This window comes from Garra rufa, chromosome 18, assembly GCF_049309525.1.
Source record: "Garra rufa chromosome 18, GarRuf1.0, whole genome shotgun sequence".
NCBI classification, from domain to species: domain Eukaryota; kingdom Metazoa; phylum Chordata; class Actinopteri; order Cypriniformes; family Cyprinidae; genus Garra; species Garra rufa.
This window is the reverse complement of record NC_133378.1, coordinates 28,306,316-28,330,468: the sequence shown is the minus strand read 5'-3', so window position 1 is coordinate 28,330,468 and position 24,153 is coordinate 28,306,316. Positions and strand designations below refer to the sequence as shown.

At 36.9% G+C, this 24,153-nt stretch overlaps 2 protein-coding genes across 3 annotated transcripts in view; one reads left to right on the top strand and one right to left on the bottom strand.

Annotated features, from left to right (window-relative positions):
* The window catches only part of camta1a (calmodulin binding transcription activator 1a), a 466,321-nt gene extending 451,912 nt beyond the window's left edge, over positions 1 to 14,409 (top strand). For both annotated transcript variants that reach the window (XM_073823111.1, XM_073823112.1), the window contains 9 exons: positions 108 to 592; positions 1,063 to 1,241; positions 2,783 to 3,026; positions 3,477 to 3,548; positions 3,751 to 3,771; positions 6,494 to 6,693; positions 6,916 to 6,990; positions 7,311 to 7,341; positions 10,014 to 14,409. In XM_073823111.1, the coding sequence (XP_073679212.1) occupies positions 108 to 592; positions 1,063 to 1,241; positions 2,783 to 3,026; positions 3,477 to 3,548; positions 3,751 to 3,771; positions 6,494 to 6,693; positions 6,916 to 6,990; positions 7,311 to 7,341; positions 10,014 to 10,046 (1,340 nt within the window). In that variant the 3' untranslated portion in view covers positions 10,047 to 14,409. The remainder of the gene's footprint in view (positions 1 to 107; positions 593 to 1,062; positions 1,242 to 2,782; positions 3,027 to 3,476; positions 3,549 to 3,750; positions 3,772 to 6,493; positions 6,694 to 6,915; positions 6,991 to 7,310; positions 7,342 to 10,013) is intronic.
* A 2,946-nt stretch (positions 14,410 to 17,355) lies between these two features.
* Positions 17,356 to 18,240, bottom strand: uts2a (urotensin 2, alpha). The gene is made up of 4 exons (XM_073822596.1): positions 18,135 to 18,240; positions 17,745 to 17,858; positions 17,561 to 17,604; positions 17,356 to 17,469 (listed from the first exon to the last, which is right to left on the bottom strand). Exons 1-4 carry the CDS (start codon positions 18,238 to 18,240, stop codon positions 17,356 to 17,358), a joined length of 378 nt encoding a protein of 125 aa, XP_073678697.1.
* Positions 18,241 to 24,153: the final 5,913 nt, after the last annotated feature.

Genomic DNA, 24,153 nt, shown 5'->3' with positions numbered 1-24,153 from the left:
TAGATGATCACAAATAGCACCTCAGAGACCGAGCAAATGTAATGGAAATATCATATCCATCCTCTCCTCTGAGTGCAACTCACTCTCTCTTTCTCTGTTGTGCCTAGATTTGAGAAGACCGAGATCAGAGCCCTCCAGCTACTACAGCAACGAGTGTCAGCGGGACCTCCCGCTCGCCAAAAAACACAAGCCCAACCCCGAGCTTGTGCAAGCACAGCTGGATAAGCCCATGTCGGTTCCCTTGAACATGGAGCAGCAGACACAGAAACTGTCAACCAGCCCTAAGACTCTTCCTTCCACCCCGTCCAGCCCAGATAAGAGTGTCTCCGAGGAGGGTTTGGGGACAGTGGGCATCCCGCAAGCCAAGATGGCCTCTTATCGCGGGGGGCATAAATGGGGCACTAGAGAAGTGCTCAGGAAGGGGAGCATCAGCAACGTTGGGAAGGAGAAGTTGGCCAGCCGGTTGCGACAGCGTGGCGAGTCCCTCAGCATGCTGGGAATGGTGGACAGAGAGATGGTAGACACTGAGATACTTTCATACAAGGAGGATCTAGAAAACCAGGACTGCCTCTCGCACATGGAGGACCTGCAGGTGAGAAAAGTGCACGTAAACAAACTCACATAGTGTGCTAAATGGCACTCGCTCACAGTCAGCCAGCCTCATTTACGCCTGTGCTGATACATTTGTCAAACAGTCTCTGCAAACAAACACAGCTACAAGCGTAGAAAGGCCAAGGGAGATATAGAGCACCATCCGTCCTGCTGACATATGAAATCAGCGCTAGAGAGCGGCGGTCGCAGCTCCACTCTCTGCCCAGACCTTCGTCACCACATAATACACTTCTGCCATTGATTTGCTCCCATCGCCAGAAGTTAGTCCAGCCCCATTCATCTCTGTCACTCTATGGGGAAAGAGGGGCTGTAGCAGCGTGTTCCTCCAAAGTAAACACCCCGGCACTCGATTGATCTGCCGGGTTAGCAAGTGTATGTGTGCTGCATTTTATCACAACAAAAAGCCTGTGCTTGTGTAACTCTGAACGCATGTGTTTGTGCGCCTCGCAGGCGAATATGATGAGCCTGGCGGAGCACATCATTGAGGCCACTCCGGACCGTATCAAGCGGGAACATTTTCCAACCGTGGAGTCTGTTCCTCTGGACAACAGTGGGCTCACCAACACCATGAGCTGGCTAGCTAGTTACCTGGGAGACGTGGAACACCTGCCCAGCATCATCCACTTGAGGTTAGTGGATGTCATTACTTTAAAGGGATAGTTCACCTAAAAATTAAAATTAAGTCATTACTTATTCACCCTGATGTCATTCTAAACCCGTAAGACCTTTGTTCATCTTCGGAACACAAATTAAGATATTTTTTATGAAACCCGAGAGCTTTTCTGACCCTGCATAGACAGCAACACAACTGCCGCATTCAAAGCCTAGAAAAGTAGTTATAACATCCTTAAAATAGCCCATGTGACATCAGTGGTTCACAAGACAGAATTTTCCATTTTGGGTGAACTATCCCTTTAATATATGATATGCAACAACCAGGGTGAATGCAGAATTTACTTAATTTTTTCTGAATTCAAAAATATATTTGAAAATATAAAACAACTATGTGAATATGAAATGTATGTGAACAAATACATAAATTGTTTGCATTGTTATGTTTTAAAAGTTGAGCCCACTCTAAAATAACTAAACTCAGACCAGAAAGTGAAAACAAATGTATTTTGAACTGTTCTAGTAAGAAATTAAGAATTTTTAAAGAAAATCATAAATAGTTAATAATAAATGAGAAAATCATTAAAAAAAAAATGCTTTGATAAAATATATACAATTATTTTATTCTTTTGAACTTTTCATTAAAGAATATTAGCTTATTATTTAGCTTATTAGAATGTTTAGATATTTCTAAAGGATCATGTGACACTGATGTCTGCAGTAACTGTAACTTTGTCATCACAGGAAAAATGTACATTTACATAAGTATAATAAAATAGAAAACAGTTTGTAATAATATTTCACAATATTACAGTTTTTACAGTGTTTTTGATCAAATACATTCAGCCCTGGTAAGCATGAGAGAATTCAATTTAAAAAAAAAAATTCTACCAGCCCTCAAACTTTTGAATAGTAGTATATATAGAATTTTTGTTTTATTTATAATATGAGTATCTCCGAACATTCAGGTGTCTTTATGTACTGATTTGAAAGTAAAAAACTATTTTTAACATCAGCGAAAAAATGTTTATGTCAAATGTCAAAGTAAAGTGAACTTGCGGCACCACTCTAGTGATAATATGCTTAAGGGAGAAGTTTACTTCCAGAACAAAAATTTACAGATAATTTACTCACCCCCTTGTCATCCAAGATCTTATTGTCTTTCTTTCTTCAGTCATAAAGAAATTATGTTTTTTGTGAAAAAAAATTCAGGATTTCTCTCCATAGTGGCGAGTTTGAACATCCAAAATGCAGTTTAAATGCAGCTTTAAAGGGCTCTAAACAATCCCAGCCAAGGAAGAAGGGTCTTATGATCGGTCATTATACTTTTTAACCTCAAATGCTCATCTTGTCTTGCTCTGTGTGTACTGAAATGTTTTCCACAAAAAACATAATTTCTTTACAACTGTAGAACGTAAGACATGAATCCAAGACATTCTTGGGGTGAGAAAAATATCTGTACATTTTTGTTCCAGAAGTGAACTTTTCCTTTAAGGAAAGGCTATTTTTTGACTCGACCCTGCTAACTCCATGTATGTGTATGTATGTTTGTGTTTAGTCCCATATACAGTGAACCCCTGACCCCTCCCTCCAACCCTAGCCTGAGCCCGGGTAACTCGCCCATGTGTGAGGGCCCGTTTGAGAAGCCGACCTTGCCTGCTCCGTCCGAGTGGAGTGAGTTTCTCAGAGCCTCTAACAGCAAAGTGGAGAGAGAGCTAGCCCAGCTCACGCTGTCCGACCCCGAGCAGAGGGAGCTCTACGAAGCCGCACGGCTGGTGCAGACCGCTTTCCGCAAGTACAAGGTACAGGCCAAGGGCTTGGGTGCCACGCGCTTGTGTTGATGTGTGAATAGAGACAGGATGTAAACGTCTGTGCACAGGTATTGGTAGGAACGAACACAGGACACCCTCTGTCTCCTTCCTGCCTTGCTCATAAACACACAGGCACAGAATAGTCAGTCCCAACAGCTTCAGCATGGGTAAGGTGGCTTAACCAGCGCATGGCCTGTCTTATTATAAGGAGCAATTGCTGCCTCCTGTGGCTGCCTGTAATGAGTTTCCACAAAGATTCACCAGCTGGCCAGACTGGTGGCTTGTGCTCAGAGGCGTCTGCTCTCTCAGCACCAGCTGCTGCTAAGCGAGAAGGGCATCTTTTCTCTATCACTTTCATTCTCCTCTAAGTGAACAGCCTAGTGGAGGTCTCCGAAGTGTTGCCCACTCCTCAGAGCATCCCTTTTTCCTCTCTCTCCACAGGGACGCCCACTGCGCGAGCAACAGGAAGTAGCCACCGCTGTCATTCAGCGCTGTTACAGGAAATACAAGCAGGTAATCCTTTAAGATGCTCTGACATTGACTTTGCCAACCTTTGCTGGATGTCTGGTTAATACGTCAAGCTCCAGCAAACCCACTTGAGTCAACTATAAGGCCTGCTGTAGTGGGAATTGTTGTTTAAAAGCTCTTGATGAGCTCTTAGTGCAAGATCATACGGTTTCCCATTTATGACAAATCTAATTTTTTTCCTTGCAAGCTAACATGGATAGCCTTGAAGGTAATTTTTTGTTTGATTGTTCATTCATTATTAAAAGCAGATTTTTTTTGTCTGCACAAATATTTAATTAATTTAACAGCAACGGCCACTTACAGACTGTCATTTGCCATTTTGACGCAAGTAGTTGAAAAGGACGCTCTATATACTGTGGACTACAGAGACCAATCCCATCAGACCAGGGGTTTTCAGATTGTTACTGGAGACCCCCAAATGGCTGCAAGAGTGTTTTAGGGGGTCCACAGAAAATATGACAGTGTACAAAATGCAAACGAGAATGACAAAATGTATTAGGCAAGGCAAGGCAAGTTTATTTATATAGCACATTTCATACACAATGGCAATTCAAAGTGCTGTACATAAAAGGAATTAAAATCATAATAGCATAAAAATCATAAAAACTTAAAATAATAATCACAACAATAAAAACAGAGAATTTAAGAACGTTTAAGATGATTTAAAAAATTGATTTAAAATTAATTAGCACAGTAAAATGATTATACATAAAATATTGCAATCTGTTCGGACGTAGCACAGTGCTCATTCAATAAATGCACAACTAAACAGATGAGTTTTAAGTCTGCGTTTAAATGTAGCTAATGTATTAGCACATCTGATCTCTTCTGGAAGCTGATTCCAACTGTGGGCGGTATTAGAGTTAACTGTAAATCAAAGGACTGTAAATTTACTAGAACAGTATCCATTGTAAAAAGCACTACAGAAATACATTTGATTTAAACTGTTTCTCTCCAGGTTTATGCATCTAATATTACATAATAATGGGTTGAACTTAATACAAAGTCAATATTTTCTAGATCATATTTGAGTAATTTGCTTTGGCTTTAATAGAGTAACAATACCGAAGTCAATAATTTAATTTAGGAAACAATGTGTTGCTTTTATATTAAGCTTTTTGTTTCACAGTATAAACAGTTCTTCATAAATAAAAATATATAGCTGCTTTTATATTTTAGGAAGTGTTCCCTCGAGGGAACATAACTTTCAGTGGTTGTCGGCTTTAAAATATATCATATAAATTTTTTAAAATATATATATATATATATAATCAGTAATAATGTCTGGAAGAAAAGGTAAAAGAAGCCCAAAATAAGCCAAGACACAACTGTATTTCTCCAACTGGCTGCTGCCTATATTTGTAAGCAATTCTGTGGAAAAAAGAACCTAAAGACACTTATAGTAAGTGATCACGGCAATATTGATGGACATAATGTCGTTATTATTACTTATTCACAACTGCAAACACCAAATATTGCTATGATTATCACCATATGCAATTTAGGGAGAAACTTATAAACATACTGTATATGGTGTGATAGTTTAGAGGTTTACACTTAAAGGGATAATCAGTCCAAAATATAAAGTTCTGCCATTGTTTACTTACCCTCATGTTGTTTAAAGAGATAGTTAAATTTGTCTTTCAGACAATGCAATTACAGTTACAGTCAAACCAAAATTTATTCAGACACTTTCAACATTTCTCACATCATTACAGTTTATTTGCTATAGTGTAGAAAATGGTAATAAAATATTACAAGAACTCAGTTAAACTGTCAGAACAAATTCATCTTGATAATGTCAGATAACTTTGGTAGAAAGCTATGTAATGGATTCAGACAAAAATTTAGTATGACAGTATTTACACTATCAATACTTTGTTGACCAATTACCAAGCAATGCTTAATTTTGTTCAGTCTGTGGTATAAAAAAGGTTGAATGAGCAATTAAAGAAAAAACACTTAAGCAAAACATGGTCAGGTCAAAGTGTCTGAATAATTTGTGGTGCCACATTTTTATCAATTTTTCTGGTAGTCCACTGTGTGAAAAATCTTTGGGTCACAGTTTACTTTATTTTGCTGTCCTCCCTTATATAAATGAACTATAGTGTCCTGCACCCCTTAGTAAACAAATATCAAAAATTATACCTGCTGTCTGAATAATTTTTGGTTTGATTTGGTTTGACTACATTAAAAAAAAAAAGTCCTGGCTTTTTTAAACTTTATAATGGCAGTGAATGGTGGTCGAGATATTGAAACCCCAAATCTATCCATCAAGGTACTCCACATGGCTCTATGGAGTAAATAAAGGCCTTCTGAAAATGACTGAGATCAAGATTTGTGAAGAAAAATGTCTGAAGATTTTGACTAATTTTTCTCTGCTGTAAACAAAACTTGGTTCTCACAAGACATACTGTAGCATATTCTCACTGGAGCTTACTCTATGCCTACGTCATCTACTGGAACGGCACTCTTTCTTAAATTTGTGTACAACAGTTAGTGGAAGCTAGAAATGACAGATTATGTTTTAAATAAGGATATTTTTGTTACGCAAACACATGGATTCACTTCAGATAGCCTTTATTAACCACCCAGAGCCATGAGAATTACTTTTTATGATTGATGGATGCACTTTATTGGACTTCAAAATCTCAACACTCATTCTCTGCCATTATAAAGCTTGGAAGAGCCAGGACATTTTTGAATATAACTCTGATTGTATTCGTCTGAAAGAAGAATATATATCTAGGATGGCTTGAGGGTGAGTAAATCATGGGGTAATTTTCATTTTTGGCTGAACTACCTCTTTAAATGTGGTTGTCACTTTTTAAACTTAGCAGTGTGTATGTGGCCAAGTTATGTGTGAGTTAAATAGGGCCCAGTAATATTTTTGTCATTAATGTCTTCATTAATGTGTGTTTGTATATCAGTATGCACTTTATAAGAAGATGACGCAGGCCGCCATCCTTATCCAGAGTAAGTTCCGCAGCTACCACGAGCAGAAGAAGTTCCAGCAGAGCCGGCGGGCGGCCGTGCTGATCCAGCAGTGCTACCGCAGCTACAGAGAGTTCGGCCGGCTGAGGAACCACCACAGAGCGGCAACCGCCGTACTGGTCCAGCACAAACTCAGGTAGCATTCAATACACTACCCTGCGATAAATCACTCCCGTCGTAAAAGTCACTCCAAATCTGAATCCAACTAGTGTTTGATGTTCTGTACTCAGCCAATAGCTCTTATGAATCTGTTCCAAGTGGCATACTGTTCTGAGCTTTGCCCTTCGAGATATTTTATTCATGCACTAGATGTAATGTGCAAAATTAAATGTGTTTAAGAGTGATGTTTCTGTTTCAGAAGCAGTCTTCTCACTAAAAGGCAGGATCAGGCGGCCCGCAAGATCATGAGGTTCCTCCGCCGTTGCCGCCACAGGTATTCTCCCACCGCCACATCGCCCCCTACAGGCCATGCCATTCATTCGCTTCCTAAAACACTGCTGAGACAAATAGAAATATGACACTTGGAAAGCTTCATGTTTTTTTAATATATATTTTCTCAGTTTGGGGTGTTAAAACGTTTTATTTAGTTTAGCAAAACTTGTTTTCATCTTTAAAAGTGTTTCATTAATCATGAGTGGTTTAGTGAGAGGTGCTCCTCCCTTCCCCTGGCTCTTTTTCCTCGCTCTCCTTCTCCATCATGATATCTGCTGTGTGCTAATAGCTGTCTGGTGTTGTTTTGCTGTTAATGCAAAGCCCCTTGATGGACCATAGACTATTCAAGCGGGTGAGTGCAGCCTCAGCGATTCAGTATGTCTCCCTTTTTTCTATCTCTCTCCCTCTCGCTCGTCTCACACACACAAAGACCCCCTTCCCATCCCCTCTTGCTCCTTCTTGCCCTCCTTCATCACCACTGCTTGATGCCTGCTTGCATGACAGCTACCAACTGGACGCACAGAGGACTGAGATCAAGGGCCTCAGCATATGGATATCGGTTGTGTCTTGCTGTACACTAACCACTGAGACACTACATTAAACAAGCACCTTTTTCTCCTGTCTTGATTATTTACGTTTCCTTTACTTACTGTCTTTGTAAAGAGAAAAAGATAAGATAGACGGAAGAACAGAAGGTTGTTTGGTGAAAACGATGTTGCATGAACATAAAACAATGAGTCTTGCTCTTTGACAATGAGGCATGCTGGGAAATACTGTATGTGACCCAGAGAAAACTGGCTGCCACTCTAGCTTGTGTGTTTTTGTTCTGACTAGTTCAGCTAAAGCCTGTTTTATTGCACATGCTGCAGTTGGGAACTGACTGTCTATTTGTCTATCTCTTTTTAATTGTTTGGTAGTAGATATGATATCTGTATACAAAAGAATCAAAGCACAGTACAAAAGCTAAGTTGGTCGCATTACCCTGTGCAAATGTCACCTGGATTTCATCAGATGTTTGAGCAACATTTCAAAAGGACGCAGACAGAATAATCAGCAGACAGCTTTAGTTTCTTGTGAGAAGCGACGAGATGAGAAGGTTTCAGACTGATTTTGTATTAAATGAAATGCAGACTATTTTAAGCTTTTTGTCCTATATATCTACTTAGTGCAGAAACTTACAAGGTGAGAGAAAAATGAAGAAAATGGGGCAAATCTTCAATGAAGATCTAAGATAAATTTTGCATAGAGCACTGGCCACAAGAGTGTTCTTTCAAACTAATTATATTATTATAAATATGATTATATTAAATTATATACACTACCGGTTTCCATAAATATGTTAAGCAGCACAACTGTTTTCAAGGAAAAATGTTTCTAAAGCATTAAATTATCATCTTGTGACACTGAAGACTGGTGTAATGGCTGAAAATTCCAATTTTCCATCACTGGAATGAGTAATATTTTTTAAATATATTAAAGCATTAGTTCACTTCCAAAATAAAAATTTCCTGACAATTTACTCAGCCCCAGTAATGCAATAAAAAAAAACATTTTCAGTTCCCCAAAGAACCTTTCAGTAAACAGCTCTTAAATGGACCATTTTGAAAAACATTTTAAAAATCTAAAGAACCTTTTTTAACTATAAAGAACATTTGAAAGGTTCCATGGATGTTAAGGTTTAAACATCAAAACCTTTATTTTTAAGAGTGTAAGGTTTTGGGGAAAACATTCTAGGATTCTTAGTCAAACACCCTTCAAAAAAAAGGTAAACCAACAATGTTAATTTTGAAGTTGGGGTAGAAAAGGCAAGGCAAGCATTTGTGGTTGATTTGTGGTATAAAAAGGTTTAATATTTTTTTAGAAAACAACCAATTGTTTTGTTAGATAAGATCCTTATTCCTCAGCTGGGATTGTGTAGAGCCCTTTGAAGCTGCATTGAAACTGCTATTTAGACTTTTAACCAATTGGGTCCCATTGAAGTCCACCATATTGAGAAAATTCCTGGAATGTTCCTAAAAATGTAAATTCTCAGGGAACTTTTATTTAGGAACTGAACTAATCCTTTATAATGGAAGAAAAATGCAAGTGTTCCACATAAACCATGCAATTTCATAACAATTAGTCTTCAAAAATCCTTTTTACACCATGCTGGAACAAGATTTGAAAGCGTTTTCTTAAAGCACACTAGTGTTCTTTTCTGTTTAAAGTCCCAAAATGAACCTTATGTTGTTCTTTAATTCTTTAGAACACAAAAAGAGATGTTTAGAAGAATCTCAAGGTTGTGTTATGTAAGCGATAATGTACAGGCAGCCGGTAGTCGCAGAAATCGCAGAAATAAGCCCCGACAGTGTGATCATCTTGTATCACACTGAAGGGGCTTATTTCGCGATAACTACCGGCTGCCTGTACATTATCCCACTTATTACACGGCTACTTGCCACATAAGGAAAAAAACTGGACATGAATATGAATTTGAAACCTTTTATTGGCATATTTGTTTTAAATTAACATTTTTATCCTTCCGCGAAACGATATAGTACCACGTGACTAACATTCAAACTATGTACGTTAGTAAGACAATTTAAATAGATTAATGTCAAAATTTTCCATTGTTAATTGTGGTTGTCCAGTGTTTGTCACAAGATGGCGCCAAACGGTAATCTTTGTTGGCACGGAGGGATTTTAAACATACAAGTAGTACCGGCTATGCGTTATTACTTTGGAGCGGTGATTATTTGAAAAGAACGAACCTGCAAATGTCTCAACTGACCAATCAGAATCAAGCATTCCAAAGAGCCGTGTAATAATTCTATACAATGTATGACAGGGTCAGCCATTCAATTTCATTGTAGGGAAATGAGCAACATGGACATTCTGCTAAAAATCTGCTTTTGTGTTCTACACAAGAAGAAACTACCCTTTTAACTAGGGCTTGATCTGACCTTCTCTGCCTTCGGAGATAAATGTTAAAATGACTTGAGATGTTCGACCCGTGTCCCTTAATGTCTATCTGTTGTTTTTCAGAGTGAGAGAATTGAGAAAGGCCAGGGAACATGAGAGCGTCAAGAAGAGCCCCCTCACAATGTGACATTACTCTCCAGACTCTTCCTTTCAGTTTTTCTGTTTCAACCAGAGATGTTTTACAAGAGGAAAAAAAAAATAGCAAGAACACTGCAACTCTTACTACTTCTGTATGACTGATACTTCGGCTACTAAACAACTGCATTTTTTCATATCTCTTTATTCCTTCTATGTTTCTTTTATGAAGGAAAGAGCCAACTGCTGTGGATCAAAACTAACTCTAAGGACGTTGTTTTAGGAGGAACAACATTTGCTTCGTGGCATTTTTTGCACTTTTTAATGGATTGATTTGTCATTTTGGATGAGCGTTAAACTGTTTTGTTTGAAAAAGGAAAAAAAAAAGGAAGGAAGAATGGACGGAAGTTCTGCTCTTCAGTGGAGAAGATAAATGAAGAGAGAAAGAAAGAGAGAAGATGACAAAATATGGAGTTGACACAAACATGGCCGGACCTGTTCTTGAGTGTATTTCGTAGTTTTCAAAAGATCACAAGAGTGTTTAGTGGGTAAAATTGTTACCAAAAATAATGAATAATTCATGAATTAGTTTTTGTATATGCTTTTCTCCACAACCAGACAAATTTGTCAGAAACTTCTTCCAGTCTGTCCCTTACGGTCGCCCGTCTTCTCTTAGCTACAAGGGGACTGGGTTGCTAATGAATGTAAGAGGGATACGAGCAGGCTCGGGTGACGTGTCAAATGCTGATGTTTATCTGCTAACAAGATGTGTGGAAAAACATAGGTATACATACAGTTTTCAAATTGATGATACTTAGCCAGTTCAATGTTAGGATCGCTCCAGGCAGATCTTGTCTTATGCATGCCTGAAACTAGGCTGCAGTCTTTTCATTCGTTTTGTTTTTAACTCCATGAATGTACTGGAGACACCAAATGTCATCACCTATTTCCGTCATTTACTATTGGCAAGTTTGTAAAGCTTTCTTTTGTGAACCCAATGTTAAACGGTCATTGGCCAAGCTTTTGTTCAGTTAAAAAAAAAATCAACTTCAGAGGTTTTCTAAGCTCTTTAAGGGAAAAGTTCATGCATTGCCTTGATATCGTTGACATACTTTAAAGGGTCTCCACACCCGGGGTTAAACAAATCCATATTTTTGACAATTGAGCGGTTCCTGTACATAAAGAGGGTTGCCGGTACGCAAAGTAAAACATTTATCTAAGCGGGATTGTATTTTAGAAATATATTATTTTACTCATTGAAAGGGATCAAAACAGATTAGCGTCCAAATCTGAATATTTGTATAGTTTTGTTTGAATGCCTAAGAAGTATAGTTGTATCGTTTGTACATAGTGTAAATACCTGGGATAAAGTCAAGCTACTGTATGTGCATGACAAAAACGAACAAAGATACAAAAAAAGAGTTCAAAAGCATTAGTGGCTATGCTCTGTACAATTATTTCACTATAAGAGTATTTTATTTTACTTTGAATGTTCTTGAGAAGAACATTTTGCTGAAGCATGACTTTCCTGCAATTATGAAAAATACTGTATTTATGAGGTAGGAGAAAAGGCAAAATGATCATTAGGTTATGTTTACATCTGTTCGTTTGTTTTTTCTGGGCTACCAAGAATCTTTTTGCCAACGGTGCCAAGTAATGTGAATGCTACTGCTTAAAGAAAGTTAATCATTGCTGAACAGATAATCACCTGGTTAAACATGATCAGATTCACTTGCATTCAATAGTGTAACCCGTCAACACAGTCGGTCAAGGATGATCAGGAAGGATTTTTAAGTGTATCACATATCTCATTTGGTTTCTTTGTACTGTATATTTGTTTGTTGCGTTTCCTAAGTCTGAATACTTTTGTATTATGTCATTGAACTGATGTAAAGTGTGTTTTTATGTTATGAATGCTGGTAGTGGAGCTATGGAACATTCTGACAACAAAACCCTGTGAGTTGACAGTAAAGACAGAAGCTGAAGTAATGACATAACCTCTTTCGAAAACCACTCTGCTACACTGACTGAAAGATTGGCTGGCCTGTTATGCATTTAAACGGGATTCTTTTGGTGCTAAAACGTTGGCGTCAAGGGCCTGGTAGACCTCCAAAGATCAATTTCACATGTATTGCAGCACGTTACTTTCAACAGCAGGTGTCGCCGTGGCTTTTGAAAAGGAGAAAGTATATAGGAGAACGCTCCTGAAAATATTTCTAATGCACTAAAATGTGTAGATTTCATTTTTCCCCTCATGTCAACATGCTTTTTGTTCTATTTTGTATTCGCGTCAAGAGAATGACATGTACATGTTTTCTTCAGAGTGCTTATGTTGGAAGTGCCTGATCATATTCTAAATCCAGCGAGTCGTGTCAGTCTGCATGTGAGGTTTGCGAAAGACTGGCATTAGCGAGAAGTGAATTATAGTCTTTCCGTTTTTCCTTTCCGTTACGTAACTTGTTCCTTTGTCCGTGCTTTCTTCATTTTAACGCACCAGGAATTTATGGCTTAGTCATAACTCACGTCCTCTATTGGAACTGCCAGATGAACCCGCGAGGACTGCAGATTTCAGTCCGGCTGGTTCTTGCCTTGCATTCATCATTCCGGTAGCAGTTTAGGTTGTCAGCTGATGCACTGCGGTGGCAACTCGAGTCTTATTATGCTTGCATGGGTAACATAGATAACCGGGTGGCTGAAACAGCACCCAAAGCATGCTTATTTTTGTAGATTTGGTAGTCAGATAGACTTGTCGAAGAAATACTGTTCTGTAAAGCAGCTGGTTTCATGGGTTGCAGAACTTGAAACAGACTGAGGGCTTCGAAACGTAACTTTACAATACAAAAAGTCAAAACAGCTGGCAAATTGTCAGTACTACTCATATTTACAGGGGCAGCATGAATCGTTTTTCTGTTTTCAAATAGAATTTGGCTTCCTGTTTCGTTTTCGAATTCAGTTTCACTCCGCTTTCCATTCACATTCCCATTATTCCACCACAGAAACAGGTAAAAACAAAAACGTGTGTACCTCATATGAAAACACGCGCCACAGAACTGTGTCCATATCCACGCTAAAGTGTCCATGGCACTAGTGCAGTTGAAACCTCGGGTGTGAATCTGACGGGTTCACTTTTGTATCTTAACTCAGGTGCCAAACTGGAGAAAAGGGGGAAGTAGAGCAGGTCACTTGAGAATTAGTTGCTGCTTATTGGGAAACGAGCCAGACTGTCCTGATCAAATTACTGTGATTCTGAACATGTCATGCTGTTCACCTTTTTTTAGTCAACTATGTGAGCTGAGTTGGCGTACCTTAGGTCCCTAAAACCGGTTGTTTGTCGAAAGAGCGCCGCTGACTGGTGTTGTATAAGAGTGATCAAGCCCGTTGCAATGGAGCAGGTCTACGCGAATGCGTCTGATGCTTGTGTAAATACGCATGGATGTTTCAGTTCAATGCAGCTTCTCCGGTCCTATAGTCACTGTATAAACACACTGCTGTGGATATACTGTATCACAATAATGAAAAATTGCTGCTCAGATCGATTCATCAACATCATCATCACTTTATTATAGCCATAGGTAGATGTCTTAAAAAATAGCTGTAGTTTGTAAACGCCAGACAGTAACCTCATCTGGTCGCATACGGGTTGATTTTGACGATTCCGCTTCAGCTTTAACGGTATCACAGCTCAGCCCACAGAAGATACCTCATTAATTTTATTTGTCGCATCAACAACTTCGAACAGAGACTGCCTTTTCCTGCGCATCCATTCTTTAGAAAAGACATCCCACCACTCATGGACACAGAGCAATAAGCAATTCCTGAAGTGGAGACCTGTAGACCTAATGGGGACAGCGATCTGTTGGACACACGTAGCTGACTTACTCTTATGCAAATGCCAGTATTGTGAGATTAGAATGCAGTAGTTTAAGGACAGTGCTTATACGACAACCTTCATGGAGCTGCACGTTTTCATCCCTTTCAAACCCAGAAAATAGCGGCCCTGCCTTTATTACAAGCTACACTTGGGGCTCTCTACACTTTGCATGTTAAACTAGTGTTAGATCTACTTTTCCTCTCCTCTCTAGCTGTCTTTCTCTGTGTCTTTTCCCGATTATGTAGCCCTCTCCCTTCCTGATGACCCCTCAGTTTTGTTTCTTCTTTTCTTAAATGTCTTTGTTTTTCTTCCTTCCCCCTGGTTTGAGCGATTTATTTTTGTAATTGTGCATGTTAAAGAGTCACTGAATCGATGGATATGTTAAAAAAGAGAATTCAGCTGCTGAAGCCATGCAAAATGTTTTGAATTGCCCTTAAAATATGAAAGATGTTTTCTGAATGCTTTATATTCTCTCTGCTGTAAAATAATAAAAGGGGAAAAACTTAAGAAAAAGCCTGTTTGACGTTTCCATGTTGTTTTAGTCTCTTCTTTTGAACAATAACTACTGTACTAGTTTAACAAACTAATTATATTTCAATTGAATTGACTCAGTTGAGCCGTCTGTTGGTCACTCCAGCACACTGCAGCTTGTCATTCGTAAAGATGCTATGACAGTTTTAGGTCCAAATAATGACATTCATATTCATTCATTAGCGAAAGGTCACACAGTAAATTTTATAATTATTGGTTGTCCTCTGACTATTCAGATTCAGTGGTTAAACTAATGGTTAGTTATTTTGTGTGACCAGGAATGGTGGATGCTTGATGGGAATTATGGCTTATGATAACAGGAAATGACTGCTGTGTGCGCATATGTGCTTGTGCTGAAGAGGCATTTTTTGCTTTATTATTTATTAGAGTTATAGGGTCAGTTACTGGCAGGGTTTATGGGCCAGGTAACTGCCCTCTGGACTCCAAACACGTGGTTACTGGTCAGACTCCACTAAGGATATAAATTGTGAAGAGACTACACCTTAACCTCAGAACAGCACTGTGTTCTGCACAACAACAACCACCTGGGAATTGCAGGAGGCTCTTCAGGTAAGGAACAAAGTGTTTTTATAAAGTGTTTTGTATAATATATATATTGTAATATATAGGTTATATTGTAATTTCTGTATGTGTGCATAGTAGAAATAAGTGTGTGTGAAATATGCATAAATATATAAACAAATTCATCATAGATGATTATATATATAGTAGATATGTTGTTAAATATTTACATTTCAAAGTTGTTTTTATATGTATTTGTATTTTTAATTATAGAATTTATTTTAAGCTATACATCTTGTACTATAAAAAATGTAAAATCTATACTACTTAATATATTCATTATTACATATTTTTGAATGCGTAAAAGATAATTCATTATCTATTTTCTTTTATCATCTAATTTACGTATTATTTCATTTGTTTTTTGAGTCCTTCTTTATTTGTTCATCATTATGACTGTGTTCTTCTTCACAGCTAGAATGAAGGGGACGTTCGGCATGTCTGTCAGTCTGTTGCTGCTGTGTGTCTTGAGGGGTGACAGTCAGCCTGTACACACCGCTGCTCACACTGTCAGGGAGGTGAATTAACTTTCAGTGTCATAAAGTGTTATTTTTAGTCATAAAAATGAAAAATTGCTCATTACGCAGTTTTTTATGGAATATCAGACTACTTTAACTACCGTGTGTCATTTTAGATGATAGAGCTCCTGAGAGTGATGACTCCAGTGAATGAGGAGGAGGGACAGGACACAGAGCTGATGGACTCTCCGGAGGTTCTGTGGCCTAATACCGAGAATCTGGAGAAGAGAGACCTGCCACGTCTGGGAGTAGCAATACATAGAGCCTTACCCTCAAGAGTCCACAGCAGGTAATCAAACAACAACTAATCTGATGTTCTCATAAACATAAAACAGCACCAGATTCTTTAAAGAAGAATCTTAGTGTAAAGAATATTATGGGTTTATAATCAATTCAATACAGGAAAGGTTCTAAGGTTCTTAATGGAACCATAGATGCTTTTATTTTTAAGGGTATCCACTTTTTTCTTCCCCTAAGAGTTGGCGCAGGCATTTGTACATTTTATGGGTTTGGCTCAATTTGTTGCTTGATATTGCAAATTGGTGTCTTACTATATTATTTTAATGTGTTATTTTAGTTATAACACACTGGTTTGTTGTTATTCTTCTCGTTATTTCCCTATAGCAAATAATGAACCAGAAGTCTTACCCATAGGTTTACTTCTGCACTGAAGAAAAAGATGGATACTTGGTGCCCTAAACATGTGTTTATTTTTTAATATGTGACCCTGGACCACAGGTATATTTGTAGCAATAGCCAATTTTTGTTTCATGCCAAAAATTCTTAGGATATTAAGTAAAGATCTTGTTCTATGAAGATATTTCGTAACTTTTCTACCGTAAATATATAAAAACTTAAATTTTGATTAGTTATATACATTTCTAAGAACTTCATTTGGACACATTTAAAGGTGATTTTCTCAATATTTTCTTTTTCTTTTTTTTCTTTTTTTTGCACCCTCAGATTCCAGATTTTCAAAATATTGTCATATCCTAACAAACCATACATCAATGAAAAGTATATTCAGCTTTCAGATGATGTTTAAATCTCAATTTTAAAGCATTGGTTGTTTTTTGTTGTCCAGAGTCACATATAAATTCTTTATATTTTATATAAATAGAGTAAAGGTGACTTGTGATGTTTAACACATACTGTATCATTGTTTAACTGCGGCTTGTATTTTTCTTTTTTGTGCATTCAGTAAGTCCGTAGATGCATCTAGATACCGTTTGTCCTCTCCATCTAAGTGGATGTCCAGCCTCCAGGGTTGAAGGAATAGTCTCTGTTTGATTCATCTGTCTCAAAAATGCTTGAATTTGTCACTCTAAAGCTACCAGGTTTACACTCAAATCTCACCCGCATGCTCTCTCTGTGAAAAACTCATTGTAAAACATGAAATAAAAGGAGTTACAAAATATGCAAATGTGAATTCTATATTTCAGTTTTCAAAGGGGGAAACGGTAAAAACATTACGAACAAAGAATGTAGGCTTTTTATTATTTTATTTTTGCGTTTATTTATTGTTTACAGTTATATGTCTTATACAGTACAGCTATTGTGGTCTCTTCTATAAAGATACAGTAGTATTGGCACTTAATCCAAATATTCCAGAATTATATGTCATTAAAAATGTACAGACACAAGCTGAAGATATGTAGAAAAAAATCCCAAGATATTTTACATGATAGTGGTTTACATCAGTCTCTCCTTTTTTATATCTGTGACCTGTATATTTTTGCTTTTGAGTTGTGTTTATATATATGTGTGTCCATACTAGTAGGAAAAGCTATAAAAGCCCTGTGACTCAGTTCAGCAAGTCATGAATGCCTCAAACACAGTATTTCCAGAAGCAATCTGCACTGCCGCCTCTCTTCCTGAACTGTCTCCTGCTGCCCCACAGACCGCTGGGAGGAATGAGGCGATACGGTTTTTCTAACAGGAACTTAAAAGAGAAAGAGAGGCTGTAATATATCCAAGATAATACACATGAACACAGCATTATTGAAATGCTTAAAGATTGCAATTTCATTTACCTCTCTAAGAGCCTCTTTAGGAGTCTGCCCAGGCACTTTGATATCTGTGAAAGGAACAGTATGAGCATTCAAAGTACGAAAGAGCGATTTCTTTTCGTCTGCAGAAGAACTTTCAGTAACACTGATAGATTGTGCACTTGTAACTTTTGAGATTAAATGTCTGTGTCAGACAAATGAGTCTCACTCTCTCGGCTGAGCAGCGGGGAATATCTTACGACTGCCGCCCTCTGCAGGAGATCATTGAGATCAGAGACAGAGAAATCATCTGGACTGACACCTCCGGCCTCTTCCGCTGAATCTAAAGCAGCAATCAGATTTTATTTCATCAGCTACTGCAGATTTGCAGATTTGCCTATACTGCTATTTGGCACCAGTATTACAATATGAATGTTGCATTCTTGCACCCTTTGGACTAATTTAAGCCAGTTGTTGATGAAAATGTCTGTTGTAACAGTGGTTCTATGAATGTCTTTGTGGACAAAATCAAATCCATTCATGAACACAACTTCTCAAGAAATCCAATATATATACAAAACATAATAACATCTGAAACAGTATGTCTGAATGCACTCACCAGGCCCGCTGTAAGTCATGTCAGCTGTGTCTGTAACAGGATGTGCTAACAGATGACTGCAGGAGAGCAGGAGGACAGAGCAGGACAGAAACAGGTTACAGATCATCTCTGCAGCAGGTTGAAGGTCCTATTAGGTCAGGCTTTGGTAAATGTGGTGGATGGATGCTGTCTTATCTTATATATACCACTCTACCAAAGCTGAGTGGATCATAATCAATGCAGTGTTTTTATTGAGAGTCCTATTTTAAAATGTGGATCCTGTTGAGTTAATATCCATGAATAAATCAGAATGACCGGTGTAGCGGGTCCACGTTGGCTTTATCAGCCTTAAATCTCAGTGACGTGTTTTACTGAATTTGTAAATTGGTGGACACAGGTGTGCAAATGTCTGTCTATCAATTCTTGAGACTGTAGAACACATAAAGAGATTATTTTATGAATATATCAACTGATTTATTTAGCCCATTAATCTAGTTATTTAATGCTGAAAAGGATGAAAATAAATCTCTTTAAATTCACATAAATATTTTTACCTATTCAGGCAGCCACACCGATGCCAACAACATTATGTCAATGAAGGTAATAAAAATGAAGCTCAAGAGCACCAGGGATATAAAGTCCAGATTACCCGTCTGCTGAGGAGAGCATGACATTTGTTTATCACCCACTGGCAAAGATGTATTACTGATGCACACTTGACATTTACAAAGTGTGGAGTATAATCAGACAGAGCAGCCGTTTTGAACGGATGTACGTCACTCACAGTCTGGCTACATCTGTGAATTTAATAGGCTATGTAAGATATATCTTATGAGAAATCTGCGTGGCTGAATTGTTCCTAACATTGAACACAAATTCACAATACACTCAAATGCACATTAAACCCAAATATACAATGCACTTAACATATAATGCCCAAATATAGCCTACAGTACATTTATTATAGCCCATTTAAGACCTTAGTCAGGGTAGCGCCACATTTAAATTTTGTGACAGGAATGAAAAGGAGGCTGTGAATAATAAAAATACAATGTGCTTGTGTTTAAAAACATGCCAATTGCTCAGCTAACAAAACATTTTTCAGAAAATTATGGACCTTTTTACAATATAATGCACTGTAAAGACTGTAAAATGGAAACACCAGGCCTAGTCTAGGACGAGATAAACAAAAGGGATTATCTTGAATATTTTGTTTGTTTCGTGATATAGCCTACAATACAGTAATACAATAGACAAACTATTATATCCAGAGCTGGGTTGAATGCATACAAATTGTGTCTATTACTGATGACATATTACATTATAAAAACTATAGTTAGTAACGTAATTTAGGTTATTATATAACTTGTTTTAACCCTTATGGACATTTTTGTCCATTTTAGTTTTGTTTTTTGTTATAAGTGTGCCTGTGTTAATGCCAACTGCATACATTTTGGCTCAGGTGTGTATTTTTATTGAAATGTTAATATTTCACCCCATTTCCTTCAAAAAAATCTATTTTACCCTCCGTACAAAAAATACTCACACTCAGAACCTTGAAACCCATTAAAACTGAAATTTTTTAACCCCGGGCCATTTGACAATAAAATGATGCAATATTTGCTACTAGGCATTCATTCTATTGGTAAGGCTTCAAATTTTTAATTTTTACCATTTTTCACTAGATTGTGCCATTTTTTCAAATTTGGCATATAAAAGAAATACTCGCTTTTTTGTGTTTTCTGCTTATGCATATTATAGTCTATTATAGATTCAATTGGAAAAATAATGCAGCTATAATTGTGTGGGTATGTTGGTAAGGATGTCAGAGTGTGGTTTGCATGTGTTTACTGAAAATTTTATGGGTGTAATTAGTTTGAAAGAAATTATATTGTACTGCCAATCAAAAATCCCACTCCATGTATATGAGTCACACCATTGGCAGGGTCATAAGGCCATGTGAAAACTAGGAATAAGATCAAAGAAGGTGAATGAGCTTTGAGGATTTTTCTTTTTCACCCAAACACACATCTTAATCCTTGATTACACTTTTTCATTTGTTATTGTTTTTGTAGAGAGATGAAAGGTGAGCTTGAATTTGATGTAGAAGTTCAGAAGCCCTTAAACACATTGTTTTTGTTTTCACCACAAGAAAATGCTGATTGTTTAGTCTGGTAGATTTTATACAAAGTTTGAGTATTCACACAGCCAAACAAGTGTTCGCAAAGCAAAACCTATACATATTTGGTGCTTGAGGGCTTGCTCGTTTCATTGCTTGCAAGATGAAGCGACGTTCCTCAGCAGAGAAAGTGCTGGAGCTAGTGTTGACCACTGACAGTGAGCATTATGTAAAGAAACCAGCTTTTAAAGCATTACAATTCTGAAAATGAATGAATGTTTGGTAATTATAAATAGAAGAGATGCTAATTAAAAAAACAACAGTTGGTAAAAGTGGAAAAAATTTATATATAACATTTTTATGACCGTTTTTTGACATGGCTTTTTGTCCATTATGGACCTAAGTGTTAGTTTAAAAAAAAATAAAAAATCTGACACTACATAAAAAAATATAAATGCCTCAAAATTAATGTTGTTGGTCTTCACTGACACACCCAAGAAGCTAATAAGCAAAAAAAAAAACCTGCTTAGCATTTAGTATATGGAAATTAACTACTATTTTTCATTTTCTCATTAAAAAAAAACACCTGTGGCATTATGTAAACAACCCAGCATTTAAAGGGTTAAAATTCTGAAAATTAATGAATGTTTGGTATCTATGGATAGAACAGATGCTTGTTTTGATTATGACATTTTTTTCCATTTTGCACCTATGTGTAACTTTTGTGTTTTTTTTAAACGCACAATGGTTAAACTTACCATTAAACGTACCATATTGATACAGTGCCTTGTAAAAGTATTCATACCCCTTCATTTTTTACATTTTGTTATGTTGCTGCCCTATGTTAAACTGCTTTAAATAACTTAAATCTACACTCCATACACCACAATGGAAAAACAAAAAACAGGTTTTTAACGTTTTTGCAAATGTATTAAAATTTTTAAAAACTTAGATGATTTCATTGCATAAGTATTTCATACCCATGACAGTTAAAATTTAGCTCAGGAGCATTTATTGCTTGTAGATGTTACTACACTTTTAGTGAAGTTAACTTTTGGCAAATTCATTTTGATAGGTATGATTTGGAAAGACGCATACATCTTAAAGGTCTAACAGCTGAAAATGCTGTTCAGAGACAGGATTGCATCAAGCCACACATCTGAGGAAGAGTTCAGAAAAAATTCTGCTGCATTGAAGATTTACAGAAGCATGTGGTCTCTGTTACCTTTAATGGAAAAAGTTTGAAACAACCAGGACTCTTCTGGGCTAAACTCCTGGCCAAACTGAGCAATTGATGGAGATAGGCCTTGGCTAGAGTGGTGACCAACAACCTGATGGTCACTCTAGTTGAGCTCCATGATCATATATGCAGATAAGACAAACTTACAGAAGGACAAACATTCTTCTGGGCTTGAACCCAATCAAACACTTCTGGAGAAACCTGAACATGTCTGCCAGACCCCGTCCAAGCTGACAGAGCTTGAGGGGTGAAGAGGTGAGGTCAAGAATGGCAGATATTTGCCAAATGTTGATGTGCAAATCTTTTTGCATCATACCCAAAAAGACTTGAGGCTGTAAAACACGCATCCTTGCATTGGTTTTTGTGGATTCAAGGAACGCTATTCTTATTCGGTGTATACACTAGGGTGCACATTTTTACATTGTCCTATAAAAATGAAATAAAGGCTGATGTGTGATTGACTTGAACCTGATATCTGGATTGGAAAGTCAGATAAATGAAATTAAATGGTATGGTATATTTAACTTCTCTTTATTGAGTTCTATGCAAACCTGTAGCAAGTTTAAGTCTATGCCAAGTTTAATTTACAAAGCATGACAAACAATGCAGACTGCATATGGATACAAAGTCTCAGTGGATCAAGTTTCCTTAAGTCAAAAACACATAATAAATATACAGAAACCACATTTAAGTCACCGTCAAATATCTTCAAAATGAATAAAATAAATCACAGTATTCAGTGCAACAAGAACAACAAAATTAACTTTTGAAGTATTCAAATATCTTGGATGAGACATGAAAACAAATTCAATAATTTTAGTGCAAGTCCAAATATCTCTTCTTTTTTAACAAACCAACAAATTTGCATGGACTGAAAACTAAATAACAAATTTTGGTGTAACAAGGTTATGACCAGTAGTTTATTAAACCATTCACAAACAGCTTTGGTGCACATGTGTACAGTTGCAGAGAGAGGGTGCTCGGTTGCAGACATATTGTTGTAGACATTACAGTTGTCAGGGTACTTACACCTTTTCCAAAGTAAAATTCAAGCACTTTCAAGGTGCATTTTCAAGATTTTTAAAACAGATGTTATTGTGCTATTAAAAAACAACTGTCTAGATTGCATATAACATTGCCTAATATAAATAGCCAACATACAGTATACAAATGATATAATTTAAAATATTTAATTAATATAATTTACAGAGTATCTGCAGTATTTTCTTTTTTAATTTTTAAGACCTGCACAAATAAAAGTAATACTGTTTGAGTGGGGTAGGGCAATGCCTATGGTAACATATTAATGACTGGTCTAAAATGACTGTAAAAAAATATGATGCTAAACTAAAATTCTAAAACTTGCAGTTCAAAAACAAGTTTTTCACAAATACATTTCACATTTCAGCCTAAAAGTACTAAAATGTATTTAAAAAGAAGCTGTAAAATTAATAATAACATTCATTTAACTAGCCCAAATAAAAAAGACAATATTTTTAAATATAGAAAATCAGGTAGGAGTCTAAATGTCAATCGAAAATATTTTCAATACACAAATAAAAAAATATGAAGGAATTATTATTAAAAAAAAATTCACTATTTACAGTGCATCTGCAGAATTTTTAAATGTCAATTTAGGGCTAGGTATGACCCTTTTTAAGAGCTGCACAAGTAAAATGAACACAGTATGAGTGGGATTGGACAATGTACGGTAACACATTAAGCCATAAAATGACATGATTTATAATTCAGATTTTCACAAAATCAAAACATCTTATACACTGGCATTTCAGCCTTTATACCATTAAAAAGGATATATCAAGTATATAATTGATTATATTTATTTAAAACATAAATATTACTGTCTTAATTGTTTAGATTTTTAGAAAGCACATTAATATTTCACATTTACAAATCTATGTGTTTGCTGCATAAAAACGTGGGTCGATATTTGCAATAATCTGACTATAAACAGCTGACAATTTGCTAATTCATTCTTTGCTGAAATATTACAGTTTCCATAGTAACGACTGTACACAAAGCAGCATTAAAGTCCCCCTGAAATCAAAATTAAAGTTTTTTGGCTTTTAGTATGAATATATTAGCTTTAAGATTATCTATAAGCTAGTGTGCTTCAAAACAACGACAAAATTTGCGTTTACAAGATATGGGCATTCAAAACTTACAGTCTCGTCACTTCCGCCAATATGAATCAACGATTTTGATGATATCACTCCCTTCAGATATATTCACATTAAGACATTGGTGCCCCGTTTTGACTTTGAAACGTGCAGCATGCATTTTTTTTCAGTGACATCATTGCCTTTTGAAGTTTTATCCAGCCCTATCGCGATTCTCATCTTTCCGTCCCCAACTGTAAGACCTCTTAAAAGTATAATTAAGCATTTTCTTATTCTATTTAACATATTTAAAACTTTTTATGGCCTTAAATTTGATACAACTAAGTTGAGGAGTTTTTAAGGACCTGCAGGAGCCCTCTACTTTACGATAGTCCGTCGGGGATGCCGGTGAAACATTTTGGTAGCCCGACTGGAAAACACAATAGCCCGGGACGTCGGGCTGGCGATTTTGCGAGCCCCGAGTTCTCGTTTTAAAAATAATTCGTATTTGTCGTTTTCAAGCCATCTCGGACTGATGCGACAACCTCCCGGCATGTTTTC

Excerpts from the sequence above, each read along its gene's own strand:
- uts2a (XM_073822596.1), bottom strand. The coding sequence starts at position 18,240 with ATGATCTGTAACCTGTTTCTGTCCTGCTCTGTCCTCCTGCTCTCCTGC. Across the intron at positions 17,605-17,744 it reads CCCGCTGCTCAGCCGAGAGA|ATATCAAAGTGCCTGGGCAG; the intron begins GTGAGACTCATT and ends TTCCTTTCACAG. Across the intron at positions 17,470-17,560 it reads CTAAAGAGGCTCTTAGAGAG|TTCCTGTTAGAAAAACCGTA; the intron begins GTAAATGAAATT and ends TTCTCTTTTAAG.